This window comes from Peromyscus leucopus, chromosome 8b (assembly GCF_004664715.2).
Source record: "Peromyscus leucopus breed LL Stock chromosome 8b, UCI_PerLeu_2.1, whole genome shotgun sequence".
Classification (NCBI taxonomy): domain Eukaryota; kingdom Metazoa; phylum Chordata; class Mammalia; order Rodentia; family Cricetidae; genus Peromyscus; species Peromyscus leucopus.
The window spans coordinates 63467670-63483818 of NC_051086.1; the positions used below are offsets into that span (position 1 = coordinate 63467670).

At 37.0% G+C, this 16149-nt stretch overlaps 1 protein-coding gene across 2 annotated transcripts in view; it reads left to right on the forward strand.

The window, feature by feature from the left end:
• The window catches only part of Suz12 (SUZ12 polycomb repressive complex 2 subunit), a 44665-nt gene that overhangs the window by 1480 nt on the left and 27036 nt on the right, over positions 1 to 16149 (forward strand). The window contains exons 2-4 of one of the 2 annotated variants that reach the window (XM_028866943.2): positions 1036 to 1082; positions 1164 to 1228; positions 7543 to 7611. In XM_028866943.2, coding sequence (XP_028722776.1) covers positions 1036 to 1082; positions 1164 to 1228; positions 7543 to 7611 — 181 coding nt within the window. The remainder of the gene's footprint in view (positions 1 to 1035; positions 1083 to 1163; positions 1229 to 7542; positions 7612 to 16149) is intronic. The other variant, XM_028866945.2, reaches the window with a different exon arrangement.

Genomic DNA, 16149 nt, shown 5'->3' on the forward strand with positions numbered 1-16149 from the left:
ATATTGAACCTGCTTCAGAAATCACTATTCTTTTGCTTAATATACTTTTTAAAAAATCTAAAAAGCTTTTAAGTGGAAACGGAACTGAAGGACAGTCATAAAAATAAACACGCTTGTTTGTACCTCTTCTAAAATATCTCCTTTTAGTTTAATTTGAAACTAAAACTGAACGGGAGATTAAGTGGAAATTGAAAACTTTGTAAATGTTAGGAGAAAATCAATCCTCTAGGAAGGTTTTAACTAATTGTTTTCAGAGGAGTCCACCTGTGAGAAATTATTTCTCATTAAGAATTAGGTCTTATTTTTTTCCTGATACTGATTTCAGTTTCTGGACGTTTAAGTTCTTAATGTACTTATTAATTTAGGTAGTCATAATTAGATTAATACTCTTTAAAGAAATGTGATTCTCGTAACTCAGTAATATCACTGGAATGGCGTTATGAAAATGTATTTTTAACTTTAACCTTTTATAAAAATCTAAAATTTAAGTATTAAAAAGATTGCTCTGGGAACCTATCAATTGTGAGTTTAAAATATAGTGAATTTTATAATCCTGATTTTGATCATACCTGTATTACAATGTTTGGAAAGAATTTTATTTAATTTTGGCTAGTTACTACAAGTTTTTGTAATGGCCAGTTAGAATGAAATTTTCACCATGTTTGGCTTTTAATAAGTTTTTGTGGAATAGAGCTATCTCAAAGTACTTTGGAGGAGGGAATGGAGTAAGTCATCAAATGAATTTACTGTTCTTTGCTTTTGCACAGTAATGTCGGCTACCTTAGGGTTAGTTTGAAATTGTAAATAGTATCTAGGGAGACAGGGTGGCAGGGGGAGGGAAGAGGATTTTATGCTATAGACGACTGAATGACCTTTAGTGCTTACTAATATCCTGGATATAAACAGGTAGTACACTATTTCCACAAAGAAGATTGTTTTGTGCTAGTTAGAATGTGGGTTGCATGGACTGGGTTGATGGTTTATTAACAAGTTCATTAAAAAGATAATGTTTGGATTTTGTTTCCTGTTACCCAGAACCAACACAGATCTATAGATTTCTTCGAACACGAAATCTTATAGCAGTAAGTAGTCAATGAAATTCACCAATATTCTTTCATTCTTATAACTTCACCTGTAATTTTAATATTTTTAATTTTTTATAGCCAATATTTTTGCACAGAACTCTTACTTACATGTCTCATCGAAACTCCAGAACAAACATCAAAAGGTACATTTTATGAATTTTATTTCGAGCTGATTGAACTACTAGAAAGTTTTATTTTAGAGTGGGGGAGAGATTCTCAGGAGAGAGTTCTTCGAAAATTTGTCTTAAAAGTTCTAGTTAAATATTATGAAAATTGAAAGAGCAACTAGTTGAATTTGGAATCATCTTTTAAAAGTGTCATTTTTGTAATTAGTTTTTTTCTCTAATAGAAATTATTTAGTGGAGTGATTTTATTGACTCTTATTTTTTACTCTTTGTTGTTAGTTATTTTCAGGTTTGGTTGCTAGGACTTAAATGATTCCTCAAGGGCTCAGGGTAACTATCTGTCTTGATACTTTGGAAGTTTATAGAAGGGTCTCTAAAAATAAGATGTTTTGATCATCTGGTCTTAAAGCAGAGCCTGGGTATGTTGTACAGAACTTATTTTTACTGTAGGAACTTTGTGTGATATTTAGTAAAGGTAATAACGGAAATCAAGTTTCTTGATTTATATGCAAGATCTACCTATTAAGTATATCAAAATGAACAACTTTCAATTGAAAAGAAAGAACTTCCATTAAACTTTTCGTATCTATATAGTCTTACTGTTTGTTGAGTCAGGGTCTTGTTAGGTAGACATGGCCTGATAACTCGCTATATAACTTATACTGGCTCCAAACTTGTGACTATTCTGCCTCAGCCTCCATCCCAGTATTGGGATTATAGGTATGAACCACCCACCACACCTATCTATTTTAATAGTCTTGACTTAATGAAACCATTCAGCTACTTCAATACATTAGAAACTAAACAGGTCTTGAAAAAGAAAGAAAAAAAAACTTCTTGGTAAAATCTTGGTTACTGTGAAGGCATTTCTAGGGCAAGATATAGTCTTGTAAATGCATCACAGTTTACTACAAATAATTGAAATGTAAGAGAAAAGAATTGCATTTAATAGATAAAAGTTGCTAAGCACTCATAGCTAGGAAGAAGATAACAAATTAGGCAACAGAATTAGATTGTCTACTTTTTGTCTAATACATTATTTGATATGTGCCAAGATTCACCAAATTTTTCTGTTAAAGGAATAGTAAATATTTTAGGGTCCTGTAGCCAGAAGACAAAAATCAAGAATATTATTTAGGTTGCTGGCTGTGGTGGCACACGCCTTTAATCCCAGCAGAGGAGGCAGAGGCAGGCGGATCTCTGAGTTCAAGGCCAGCCTGGTCTACAGAGGGAGTTCCAGGACAGGCTTCAAAGCTACACAGAGAAAGCCTGTCTCCAAAAAACAAACAAACATACAAAAGAACATTTTCTAGGTAGTTAATATAAAGAGAAAAGTGTTTATAAATGGAATTGGCTTTATAAGGGTACAACGTATATTCTAATAGAAATATGGAATCCTTTTTGGTTTCTTTGAGTAAAGAAAAACTTACTTAATTTTAAGGATTCATAGTTTCTATCATCAGATCAGCTATTTACCTATTCTTCGCCTGTGGGCTTATACAAAAACAGTAAGCCAGATTTGATTGTGGTCTGTAGTTCCATTATTCTTGATTCATTTTGTAGAACCTTGTGAACTTAACTTTTTTTATTAAAGTTTTTTAATATAGTTATTTAGGATATGACCTGGTTTTGATTTTAAAAGTGATAAAGTTTTTAAAAACTAAATTTGGCCAGGCGGTGGTGGCACATGCCTTTAATCCCAGCACTCGGGAGGCAGAGCCAGGCGGATCTCTGTGAGGTTGAGGCCAGCCTGGTCTACAGAGCGAGATCCAGGACAGGCACCAAAACTACATGGAGAAATACTGTCTAGGAAAAAACAACAACAACAAAAACCTAAATTTGGATTAATTTATAAGTAGATTGAGTACACATCATTTTCATGATGTTTGCTTATTAGACTGTCTCGTGGGATATATTATGTGCCAATAGAGACAGCATAAAAAGTTTGGTTGTGCTGGGCATGGTTGGCATATGCCTTTAATCCTAGCACTTGGAATGGCAGAGGCAGGTAGGTTTCTGTGAGTTTAAGGCAAGCCTGGTGTACATAGCAAGTTCCAGGATAGCCAAGACTACATAATGAGATTCTGTCTCAAAAACAAAGCAAAATTTTGGTAATAGAAACCAGTTTTCTGATTATGACCTTTTGGATTTTAAGAACTGTCTTTGGGAGATTTTGAAGCAAATGTACTAGCATAGAAACATTTAAATCTCATTTAGATTATTTTCTCATAAAATACATATGGATTACTTAATTCTCTTGTTACATCTGATTTTAGGACTTTAGGAATAGGATCTTTAGATGAGTGGTCTTTGCCATCAGTGACTGAAGGTTTATGTTGCACAGCAAATATCTACATTTGCATTTATGTATAATATGTACAATTAGTATAACAGTATTTTGTGGGGAAGGGCACTATTGGGAATTGAATACAAGATTTTAGGCATGCTAGACAAATGCTATTACCTCTTAGCTACATCTTTAGTCCATATCACTTGCTTTGAAGTCATGCCATTGGTTATGATATTAATTCTGGTGTATTTGTTAGACTCAGACTTCAGTCTTACTTCATAGAAGATTTGGAGTTTTTATTCAAATACTGTAGGCTTACCCTACTATGAGATAGTAGGGTTAAAAATGAGGTGAATGCTTTTGTTTGTGCGTTCATTCATTCATTTTGGGAAGTGATTTCACAGTGTATCCCAAGCTGGTGCTGGAAGTTATAATCCTCCTGCCTCAGATTCTAGGGTACTATGATACAGGCATGCAACTACACACCTGACTCAAGAACGGTCTTTTTATTTAATCTATTTTATTAGATATCTTTTAAGTTATTCTGAACCCTCCCAGTGTGTCGCCTCCCCTACACCCCAAAGTTTGTGTAATTTTAATCATTCTATTTACTGGTAACCTTATGGTACCGTTTTTATGTGTTAATCTCACCTGTAGTATGCGGTTGCCTTTCTAAAGAAGTGCTTGGAGTTGGAGAGGTGCTGTGTTTCTGTGGTCTCTTCCTTTTCTCTATGGAAGGCTGGATTGTCCTCACCTATGTCAGACATTTGCCACTGTTCAGTTCTGTTGGTTTCGCCTACATGAAACTCAGTGTTGGAAGAAATGCTTGGATTTTTCAATCTTACCTTTCTTTCTGCAGACAATTTAAATTTTTTCTTAGTTATAAAAAAATTACTATTAAATATTTCCAGTAATAAAAAAACCTTCCTTTAATATTTATACTGAATATTTCTTTGTAATTAGCCTAAAAGATCCTTCAGTTTTCTTATTGTATTTGTAGATTCTCTTATTTGTAGATTGAAAATAGACTTTTTTCTAAAGTACTACTAGACTCTATGATAAAACTTTAAAATTGATTTTTTTTTTGTTATTCTAGAGATAGAGATTAAAAAAAAATCTTTCATTAGTGGAGAATGTTCTTGTTCACCTAAAATACAGAAACTTAATACTGTTCTGTCAATGTTTTACTGTAATGTGTTCTTACTAGCACTTTCCTTTAGATACTTTCCCCCTTTTTTTTTTTTTTTCCCTGAGACAGGGTTTCTCTGTGTAGTTTTGGTGCCTGTCCTGGATCTCGCTCTGTAGACGAGGCTGACCTCGATCGAACTCACAGAGATCCGCCTGGCTCTGCCTCCTGAGTGCTGGGATTAAAGGCGTGTGCCACTGCCGCCAGCCTTTAGATACTTTTTTTTATTATTATTAGAGTAGTTGAGTATTTGATCCAATGGTACCAGTTTGTAGTATAAGATATTGAAGGGCACGGAAGGGAGGATCTCAAGTTTTTGGCTACTTGTCAAAAGCCTGTTTGAAGGGGGGGTGTTTTTAAAGAATAAGCCTTCTATGTCTGTAATTTCTATTATCTACACATAAGGATTAAAAAACTAACTAAGGGACTGGAGAAATGGGTCAGTGGTTAAGAGTACTGACTGCTTGCTGGGCGGTGGTGGCGCACGCCTGTAATCCCAGCACTTGGGAGACCGAGGCAGGTGGATCTCTGTGAGTTCGAGGCCAGCCTGGGCTACAGAGTGAGTTCCAGGAAAGGCACAAAGCTCCACAGAGAAACCCTGTCTCAAAAAACCAAAAAAAAAGAAAAAAGAGTACTGACTGTTCTTCCAGAGGACTTGAGTTCAGTTCCCCGAAACCACATGATGCTTACTTATAACCATCTATAATGGGATCTGATGTCCTCTTCTGTCTGGTGCCCTCTTCTGTCATGCAGGCATACATGCAATAGAGCATATATACATATACATAAAATACATCAATAAATCTTTTTTTTTTAAACTATAACTGAATGTGGACTACATTGAGTTTTTTAAGTCCTAATTTTGAAAATATCTCTGTATAAAGAGAAATATTTGTTTCTGATTAACAAATACTGGAAGTTTTTTTCTTCTTTTTTTTTTTTTTCAGAGCTGAGGACCGAACCCAGGGCCTTGGGCTTGCTAGGCAAGTGCTCTACCACTGAGCTAAATCCCCAACCCCAGAAGTTTCATTTTTAACTTCTATTTTGAGAACATAGCTCACTTTGAGAACTAAGATGAGGCATATTTTGTAATCCATTCAACTTTCATTGCTTTGGAAGATTTTATTTAAGCTTTTATTTTTGGAGGGGCTGGTGGAATTTGTTTTTTCTTAAGCAGGTTAAGCCAGGTGTGGTGAGGTATGCCTGTAACCCAGTCCTCAAGACTAAGAATTGCCTTGTATTTGAGGCCAGCTCAAGCTTACATAGTAAGTGTTAGGCCAGCTCAAGCTGTATTACAAGGCCCTCTATCGAGAATCAAGTGTACAAGCACAAGGCCCTGGGTTCGGTCCTCAGCTCCAAATTAAAAGAGAGACAGAGAATCAAGTGTAGCTGGCCAGTGGTAGGGCACGCCTTTAATTCCAGCACTTGGGAGGCAGAGGCAGGTGGATCTCTGTGAGTTCCAGGCCAATCTGATCTACAAAGCGAGTTCCAGGACTGCTAAGACTGTTACACGGAGAGGGCTGGAGATATGGCTCAGAGGTTAAGAGCACTGACTGCTCTTCCAGAGGTCCTGAGTTCAATTCCCAGCAACCACATGGCGGTTCACAACCACCTGTATTGAGATCTGGTGCCCTCTTCTGGCCTTCAGGGACACATGCAGGCAGAACACTGTATACATAATAAATAAATAAATCTTAAAAAAAAAAAAAGACTGTTACACATAGAAACCATGTAAAACAAAACAAACAAACAAAAAAAAAACCCAAAGAATTAAGTGTCAGGTTAAAGGTGCATACATAATTTTATGATTGAATGGAATGTGCCCTAACTTTATTGTTACTGGTTTTTGCTATTTAATCTTTTTGTTGTGGCATATCATTCAGCTGAAAATTTGCCAGTAACCTTTGAGGATGTTTTATGATTTTCAGTTATGTTTTTTATAGTCTGGTGTGATGGTTCATACTGTAATCCCAGGATTTGAGCAGCTGAGGTAGAAGGATTGTCCTGAGTTCAAGTCTAGCTTGGGCTACAGAGTGAGACACTATTTCAAAAAAGATAAAAAAGAATAACCATGGAGCTGATATATATTTATTGGGTTGCTTAATAGATACTGGATGTTCTAATAGGGCATGGTGGCACTCCGCCTTTAAACCTAGCACTGGTAGGCAGAGACAGACAGATCTCTTGAGTTCAAGAGTTCCAGGATAACCAGAGAGAAACTCGTCACCTAAAAAAAAAAAAGGTCTTCCAAAATTATGCTTACTTTGCATTTGCTTGGCTCAAATTAATAGGCACTTAAATACCTATTAAGATTAAGGCCAGCCAGGCAGCAGTGGCACATGCCTATAATTCCAGCACTTGGGAGGCAGAGCCAGGTGGATCTGTGTGACTTCAAGGCCAGCCTGGTCTACAGAGTGAGATCCAGGACAGGCTCCAAAACTACACAGAGAAATCCTGTCTTGGGGGAAAAAAATTTAAAAAACATTAAGGCCTTATTACAAAAAGTAATCACTGCCCTTCAGGAACGTACAGCCTATTAGAAATAAAATTCTTAAGGGAGGTTTTACATGTAGGAGACTTTAAAAATAATTAAAATTAAATGCCATAGGTAAGGACAATTACTCATGACTTGGAGATAATTATAGGAGGTTTCATGAAAAATAACATTTACAGTTGAACTTGAAGGAGTGTCTACTATATTATAAAAATTGTTTCAGTAGTGTGTGCTTTGTTATGAACTAGCCATCTAGTTTATCTTGAAATAATCAAAATTGAATTTCTACTTTGCTTATTACAGTATAATTTTGTATTTTCCCCAGTTGAGAAGTGATTATTATGTTTATCTGTTTTTTCCAGGAAAACATTTAAAGTTGATGATATGTTATCAAAAGTAGAGAAAATGAAAGGAGAGCAAGAATCTCATAGGTAAGATAATCTGTCAGTTTACATTAAGTGATACACTTGAGGAAAGAGACAATTAGAGGGACCATTTCCCTAGTGATCACACAAGATTGTTAGGAGTTTAAAAAAAACCTTAGATTCAGTTGCTCCAGGTACATGTATGAGTCAGGAATTAATTTCTGTAGCATGTCTGGCAGAGATTTCTCAAGACTGACTGTTTGACCATCTCTAATGTTAGAAACTGTTTTCTAGGACATAAGTCATCGTTTATCTCTTACTAATTTCTGGCATTTTAATTTAGGCTTGGTCTTTATCCTACTACCTCACGTGTGGAGATTTGGCAACTAGAATTTATGGTATACATACTTTGTGCTAGGTGTCTTGAAGTATTGTGTTTCCCCTAAGTCAGTGGTTCTCAACCTTCCTAATGCTTTAGGAAGCCTTTAATATAGTTCCTTGTATTGTGGTGACCCTCGACCATAAAATTATTTTCCTTGCTACTTCATAACTGTAATTTTACTACTGTTAAGATTTTTTTATTTTTTGTTCTTTTTGAGACACAGTTTCTCTTGTAGTCCTTGCTGTCCTAGAACTCACTCTGTAGACCAAGCTGGCTTCAAACTTACAGAGATCCGCCTGCCTCTGCCTTCCAAGTGCTGAGATTAAAGGTGTGCTGCACCACCACCACCACCACCACCACCACCACCACCACCACCACCACCACCTCCTCCTCCTCCTCCTCCTCCTCCTCCTCCTCCTCCTCCTCCTCCTCCTCCTCCTCCCCCCCAGGTATGAATCTTAATGTAAATCTCTGTGTTTTCCAGTGGTCTTAGGTGACTGCTGTGAAAGGGTTGGAACCCAAAGGTTGAGAACCGCTGCTTTAAGTAATTATGAAATTAAGTAAATATCCTTATTTATCTCTTAGTAAAAAGTATTCATAATTTTAGCTAGGCATGGTGGCAAATTCCTTTAATCCCAGAACTCGGGAGGCAGAGGCAGCAGATCTCTGTGAATTCCAGGACAGCCTTCTGTACTAAATGAGGTCCAGGACTGCCAGGGCTGTTACAAAGAGAAACCCTGTATTGAAAAACCAAAAAAGAAAAAAACTCATTGTTCTTTTTGAATATTCCAGGAACTAAGGTGCTATTTATTTATTGACTACTTTTAGGGAGAATGTAGAAACTGGAAATTCTGGATAACTCTCCATCCACCTATCCCTCAGCTTCTGTGTTGGAGATTGAATACAGTTTTTTGTGAATGTTAGGCAAGTGCTCTAGTTAGCTGTATATTCTGTTTCTTCAAAAAAACTTTATATAGAAAATTTGTGGTGGTATATTTTCTTTTTCTCTAAGTTTTTGTTGTGGAGAAAGGGTCTTGCTTTTTTTTTTTCAGTCTGACTCACTTATAACCCTTTTTCTTGCATTACCCTCCCAAGTATAAAACAAGCATGTGCCATTTAATATCTTTCCAATCAACATAGGATATTGTCTTAGTAAGGATTTCTAGTGCTGTGATTAAAAAATACCATGAAACAAAGCATCTTGGGAAGGAAAGGGTTTATTTTAGCTTAGTTCCACATCATAGTCCATCACTGAAGAAATCAGAGCAGGAAATCAAGAAGGGAAAGACACTGAAAGCAGGAACTGAAGCAGAAGCTGTGGAGGAGTGCTGTTAACTGGTTTGTTCCCCAAGGCTTGCTCTGCCTGCTTTCACTGAGGACCACCAGCCCAGGGGTGGTACCATCCACAGAGCTTATATTTTTATTTCAGATGCTTATCTGGTCACTTGCCTTTGACAAAACTCTGGGGGCCCTAAGGGATTTTTAATATTAATATGTGGTGGTAGTGCTACCACATGCTTGCATCTCCTTTGTTAGGGCCTCATAGTCTAGTTAGAACCTCATCTGATGACCTTTTTTCTTCTGATCACCTTCATAATTTGCCCTCTAGTCATTTCAAGGTTATAAGAATAATGAGCCAGTAAAAATTTTTGATCTTGTTGAGCAGTGGTGGCTCATGCCTTTATTCCTAAAAAGAGGCGGTCAGATTTGTGGGTTTAGGGGCAGCCTGGTCTACAGAGTGAGTTCCAGGACAGCCAAGGCTACACAGAAAACCTGTCTTGAAAAAGAAAAAAAAAAAGTATGATCTCTTTATCTTCCTTACCAGAATTTAGTTCCATCAATAATAAACCCTACTATTATCTCACTGTGGCAGTGTCTTTGATAAATATAATAGCATTTCTCTAAGAATATGTATTATAAGGAATTGTGAATTGTATTGATGTGAAATGATCAGTTCTTTCTGATCATTTGCCCTCTGGTAATTTTCTTCCTTTTAACCCAGTGGTTTGAACTGCAATTCATAGAAATAACAGTAGATTATATAAAATTCTTTTTTTAGACTTTATCTTTTTTGTTCTCTATTTTCCACATGACATCAATTCTTCAGTGTCTTAAATACTATAGCTGTATAAATCTTGTTTTGTGTTTTTAGGTGGTGTTACTATGTAACTCAGAGTGACTTAGAATGCACCATGTAGCTCAGGATGGTTTTACTTTTTTCTCCCATACAGCCTTTTTTTTTTTTTTTAACGTAGAAACAGGTTATAATTCAAAAGTCAGGGTTATTTGAAACTGGAAAATATTTTCTCTGTAGAAAATAGTAAAAATGATAACATTTCCCAATAAGCCCCTTTAAGCCAAATAATAGCTGAATTATACATATAAATACTGATTAAATCTGGGAAACAGAAGAAACCTATCTTCATCTGTTCAGAGAGCTATGTTTTACTTAAGTTGTGTAGGTGAGATTCCTATTCATTTTCCCCTTCACTGTTTGATTTATGGCAGACATTTTTCTATAGGTTAATCCATAATCTAAAAAGATTTTTAGCCTCCCCTCCTAGAAGTAGAGCCAGCATATTCTTTCATTAGCTTGATACAGTACAAATTCTTATCTTTTTTTTTTTTTTTTTTTTTGGTTTTTTGAGACAGGGTTTCTCTATGTAGCTTTGCGCCTTTCCTGGAACTCACTTGGTAGCCCAGGCTGGCCTCAAACTCACAGAGAGATCCGCCTGCCTCTGCCTCCCAAGTGCTGGGATTAAAGGCATGCGCCACCACCGCCTGGCCAAATTCTTAATAGTGAAATGTTTCACTAAAACTTGCCCAATGATTGGGCAAAGCCAAAACTTAGTATAAGTCACAGTCATCCTAGAGTCCTCCCTGCTAGGTAGCCTCCCTGAATCTGTGGGTTGCAGTCTGATTGTCCTTTGCTTTATATGTAGTATCCACCTATGAGTGAGTACATACCATGTTTGTCCTTCCGAGTCTGGATTACCTAAGTCAGGTTGGTATTTTCTAATTTGGCTGAGGCTGTTCTTCAACTCATAGGTTTACTTGTCTCTGCTTCCTGCGAGCTGGGATGAAAGGCATGTGCCACTGTGCCTGCCTTGCTATATGAAATTCTTGGAAGTCCTTAGATCAGGTCCTCAGACATACACACACACCTATACCAAGTACACTCAAATTAGGAGCCGTGGCTAGCTAGTGAGCTTCAAGCGTTACTCTGAGCCCCAGTGCTAGAGTTGAAGTGTGTGCCTGGCTTTGTATGAGGATGCTGCAGATCTGGACCGGTCCTCATGCCTGCATGTTAGTCAAGCATTTCCCCAGCCTCTTGCCCACAGTTTTGAAAGAAAAATTCTAGATCTTTAAGATCAAGTTGGGTACAGCGAATTCATCATTAAATCCTCTGAGATTTGTATAATACTGTCTCAGTGTTGTTCCCTAAGGTACTAAGATAATCCGAGAACGTTTTTTTCAAGTTTCTCAAACTCCCCAGTAGTGTATTTCAGTGAGGTAGTGTGTTTCAGTGTACTACTTATCTCAGATTAACTGTAGTCTTATTGTAGTGTTAATTTATTATACAGGGTTTATGGAAGATATCTTAGATGCCAATGCTGGTACTATAAAAATTATATAATCTGTTGTCAAGTTCGTTGTTCGAATAGTACAAGTCTTTGTTGTTCCGTGGTGTTAATTAAATTTAAAATCTTAAATCATATACAGGAGCATTTCTCTTCTCTGCATTATCACAGACATGAGGACCTCATTCAGTTTGATCACAGCTATGTCTGTTCAATTCTAGTAGTCTAAATGTCTTCTGCAGGAATTCATGTTCTTTCAACACACACTTCCCAGAATTAGACTAGACCATTTCCATTTCTAGTGTATTTCATTTCCCAGAACTAAAGGGGATTTTCTAGATTCACAAGAATATCACAGTACTGCAACCCAAAATCTAGTATAAATGCCTAAATTAGTTTTTGTTGTTGTTTTTTTGAGACAGGGTATGTCCTGACTGTCCCGAAACTCACTTTGTAGACCAGGCTGGCCTCAAACTCACAGAAATTTGCCTGCCTCTGCCTCAAGTGCTGGAATTAAAGGTGTGGTCAACACTCCCAGTTTAGTTTTGAAATTTATGGCAAGTAAAAATAGAACCAAAATATTAACATTCATCTATGTAAAATAAGTTGATATTCCATGGTTTTTTATACTTTAGGTCTACAGCTGTCTTACACATTAGTTATAGAAACTTGTTAGAAGAAATTATGGACAAAAAAAGGATCATGAGTCATGTTATGGGTTTTACTCTTTTTTTTCCCCCTCCTCTTTCTGGTTTTTCAAGATTTTTAGTCCTGGCTGTTCTCAAGTTTACCTGCCTCCATGTCCTGCAGTTTTTGCTTTTCTAAGATGTTAACTTTGTTTCAATAAACAAGAGTTATTTTGATCTTAAAACAATGATAAAACTGTCATTCAAATTATTTGGAAAAGTAGCATTTTTAAAAGTAGCATACTTCAAAGCATGTAGCAAATTTTAGAGACTCATGAGGTCGCACCTGCTTCCCAGATTTCTCTGATGCTTCTCTTTGCTGGATAAATCCCCAGGAAAGTTACCTCAACTAGAATTTTTTTTTTAAATTATTTGAGAGGTGTTGCTATGTTTCCTGGGTTGGTCTTCAATTTGCTATCATCCTCCTGTCTGCCTTAGCTTTAACTATGGTGGGATTATAGGCATATGACACTACTATCCCTTGCTGAATAGAGCTTTTATTAGTTGGTTTTTGTAGTTATTTTGCTTTGTTTGCCTTACTGGGAAATTAACCCAGGGCCTTGTTGCTTGCAAAGTAAGCTTTCTAACTTTTCAGAGATATCCTTAGTCCTAACAGGTCTTTTATCACTGTTTTTGTTAAAACCTAAACTTTGGAGTTACTTATCTTCCTTTCATAAACATCCTTTTGGTAAGCATCTTTTTCTACAATGAGAAGGTCTGGATCTGTATTTGGAGCCAGAGGGGTGTGTCACTTCCTTAGTGTGCCATGTTCCAAGCACTATATTTAAGCTTCAGGGATATAATGGTGAACAAAACACATCTTTTTGGAGGGAAATAAATGGTGGGGAAGAAAAGTACAGGAAAACATGAGTGTGTACCACAGGAGAAACCGTTCTTGTTGAATGTAATGGCCAAGGAAATCTTGTCTGGAGAAATAAGCTGAAATTTGAAAAATGAATATAGGAGTTAAGTGAGGGAGGAAGAGCAGGTGGTTCTGGAAAAATGAACATTATGTAAACAGCCTTTGAGACCAAGGTGTCTGAGTAGAGAAAGCAGGAAGACTGATATGACGAGCCTGGAAAAGGTGCCTGTGACCAGTCAATTCCTGGTCTTAGAGGCTATATAAAGACATGGTCTTGCTGGGCGTAGTGGTGCACACCTTTAACCAGCTCTCAGGAGGCATGTGGATCTCTGAGTTCGAGGCTATTCTGGTCTACATAGTGAGTTCCAGGATAGACAGCTACATAGTGAGATGCTGTCTGGAAAAAAAAAAAAAAAACCCAATAAATAAATAAAAGATATGGTCTTTATCATAGGAATGCTATTAAGTCATTCTTTGTACATATGTATCTTTGTAGTTCTAGGGATGGAACCTAAGACCGTGTACTTGCTAGACAGTTGCTCTATCACTAAACTACACAACTAAAGAAATTATTTTAAACAGTCCTATTATATTAATAGCTCTTACCTGCCCTTCTATTTTGTAGATAATATTTAGGCTTCTTTGGTTTATTGTCTATTTTTCTCTAATGTCTTTCCTATTTTAAGTTGTTTTTGTCTGTGTTTTATGTTCTTTGAGATGAGGACTCTTGTAGTCCTGTCTGGCCTTGAACTCTTTATGTACCTGAGGTTGAATTTACAATGATCCTCTTGTTCCACCTCCTAAGTACAGGGATTATAGATATATGCCACCAGCCCTACTTCAGCACTCTATAGTTTTGAAAGATTTGTTTCTGTGTAACAGACAATACACCATCTCCCAATTCAGAGTCTTCCCTGTCTGTATGTCTCAAATGCTATATTTGAGAACCTGGGTTCTAGAATAATGAATTCTGTAGTGTAATCATCATATTTTTAGCTTTTGTGCCATGTTCCAAGCACTATATTTGTATAAAAGTACACGTTTTCCTGTACTTTTCTTCCCCACCATTTATTTCCCTCCAAAAAGATGTGTTTTGCTCACCATTATATCCCTGAAGCTTAAATATAGTACTTAGAACATGGCACACTATGTTTTATTATATGATAAAATGCATAAGGAAAGTTAAGCCAATGAGATAGCTCAACTGCTAAAGGCACTGGCTTCAAAGCCTAATGACCCAGGTTTGTTTCCCAGAACTAGCATGGTTGAAGGAAAGAACTGATTCCCAAAAATTGTCCCTCTGATTTCTGACCTTGACACATGTATTGTGTGTACCCACAGAAAACAGAATAAATAAGTGAATGTATAAAAGAGAAGTAGCTATCCTTGCACAGTCTAGATGCTAGCATATGACCTATTCCTTTTTTCCTTTGTTTTGTTTTGAGGCAGGGTTTCTCTGTGTAACTCTTCTGGAACTCTGTAGACCAGGCTGGCCTTGAGCTCACTGTGATTCACCTGCCAATGCCTCCTGAGTGTTGGAATTAAAGGTGCCACAACCACCCGGCTATTTATTCCTATTTTGAGGTAATATAGTTATAAAGCTTTGTACCAGTACTATCAGTAATGTATATAAATTTAAAGCAGTTTTCACAGTCTTTTCAGCATAACTGGGTTTCCAGCTGGATGTGGTGGCCCACACCTTTAGTCCCAGCATCAGGGAGGCAGAACCAAGTGGATCTCTGTGAGTTCAAGACCACCAGCCTGATCTATAAAGCAAGATCAAGGACAGCCAGGGCTGTTACACAGAGAAACCCTTTCTTTTATTTTTCTTTTTTCTTTTTAAATATATTTTTATTTTATTTTTTCAAGAGGTCCCATTTACTAATTGTGCTCAGGGTCTGTGCTGCTGGTGTTATATTTAGGAAGTTATCTCCGGTGCCAATGCGTTCAAGAGTACTTCCTACTTTCTTTTCTATTAAGTTTAGTGAAACTGGATTTATGTGTAGGTCTTTGATCCACTTGGACTTGAGTTTTATGGATCTATTTGTAATCTTTTACATATTTACATCCAGTTATGCCAGCACCATTTGTTGAAGATACTTTCTTTTTTCCATTGTATAGTTCTGGCTTTGTCAAAAATCAGGTGTTCATATGTGCATGGGTTAATGTCAGGGTCTTCGATTCGATTCCATTGGTCCGTATGTGCATTTTATTTTTATTTATTTTATTTTTATGTGCATTTGTGTTTTTGCCATGGGTGTCGGGATCCCCTGAAACTGAAGTTTCAGACAGGTGTGAGCTGCCACGTGGGTGCTGGGAATTGAACTCGGGTCCTCTGGAAGAAGAGTCAGCACTCTTAACCCCTGAGCCATCTCTCCAGCCGGAGAAACCCTTTCTTGAAGAAGAAAAGCAAAACAAGACAAAAAACCCCTTGGTTTCCTTTGTGGGATCCAGTATTCAGATTTGAGGTTTTTAGGTGGATCGTGTTTCAGAACGTTATTCCCTTAAGGATTTGCTTAACCTCTTTCTGCAGGGTGCTTCAGAATTGTCAGGTATTTATGCTTAGAATCAACTACCTTAAAATTTTAAATTTTTTAGCCATTGTTTTGTTATCATATTTATTTCCTGAGAATATATAGATAAATAACAATTCTGTCTTTTTTCCCTAGACAGTATTTTACTACATAGCCCTGGCTGGCCTGGAACTGGCTATGTAGACTAAGCTAGGTTGGAACTCCAAAAGATCTATTTACCTCTGCCTCCTGAGTGCTGGAATTAAAATTATAGGCTATGCTGGGCCTAATCCTTAGGTTTTATCCTGGTCACCTAAACTGAATTCTGTTTAGCCTGAAACTAAATAATGCCTAACTTTACATGGTTTTCTTCTTTCTCATTCTCTGACAATTCTCTTTCTCATTCTCTTCAAATGTGGGTACAGTAAATATAGAGGGAGAGGAAGGGGAAAGAAAACCTGCCCTTTTTCTTTAGAAGAAATCTGTGGTAGACATGGTGGTGGTATACACCTGTAACCACAGCTTGGGGAAGTGAAGGCAGAAAGATCCTTGGCTGCATAGTAAGTTTGCAGCCAGCCTG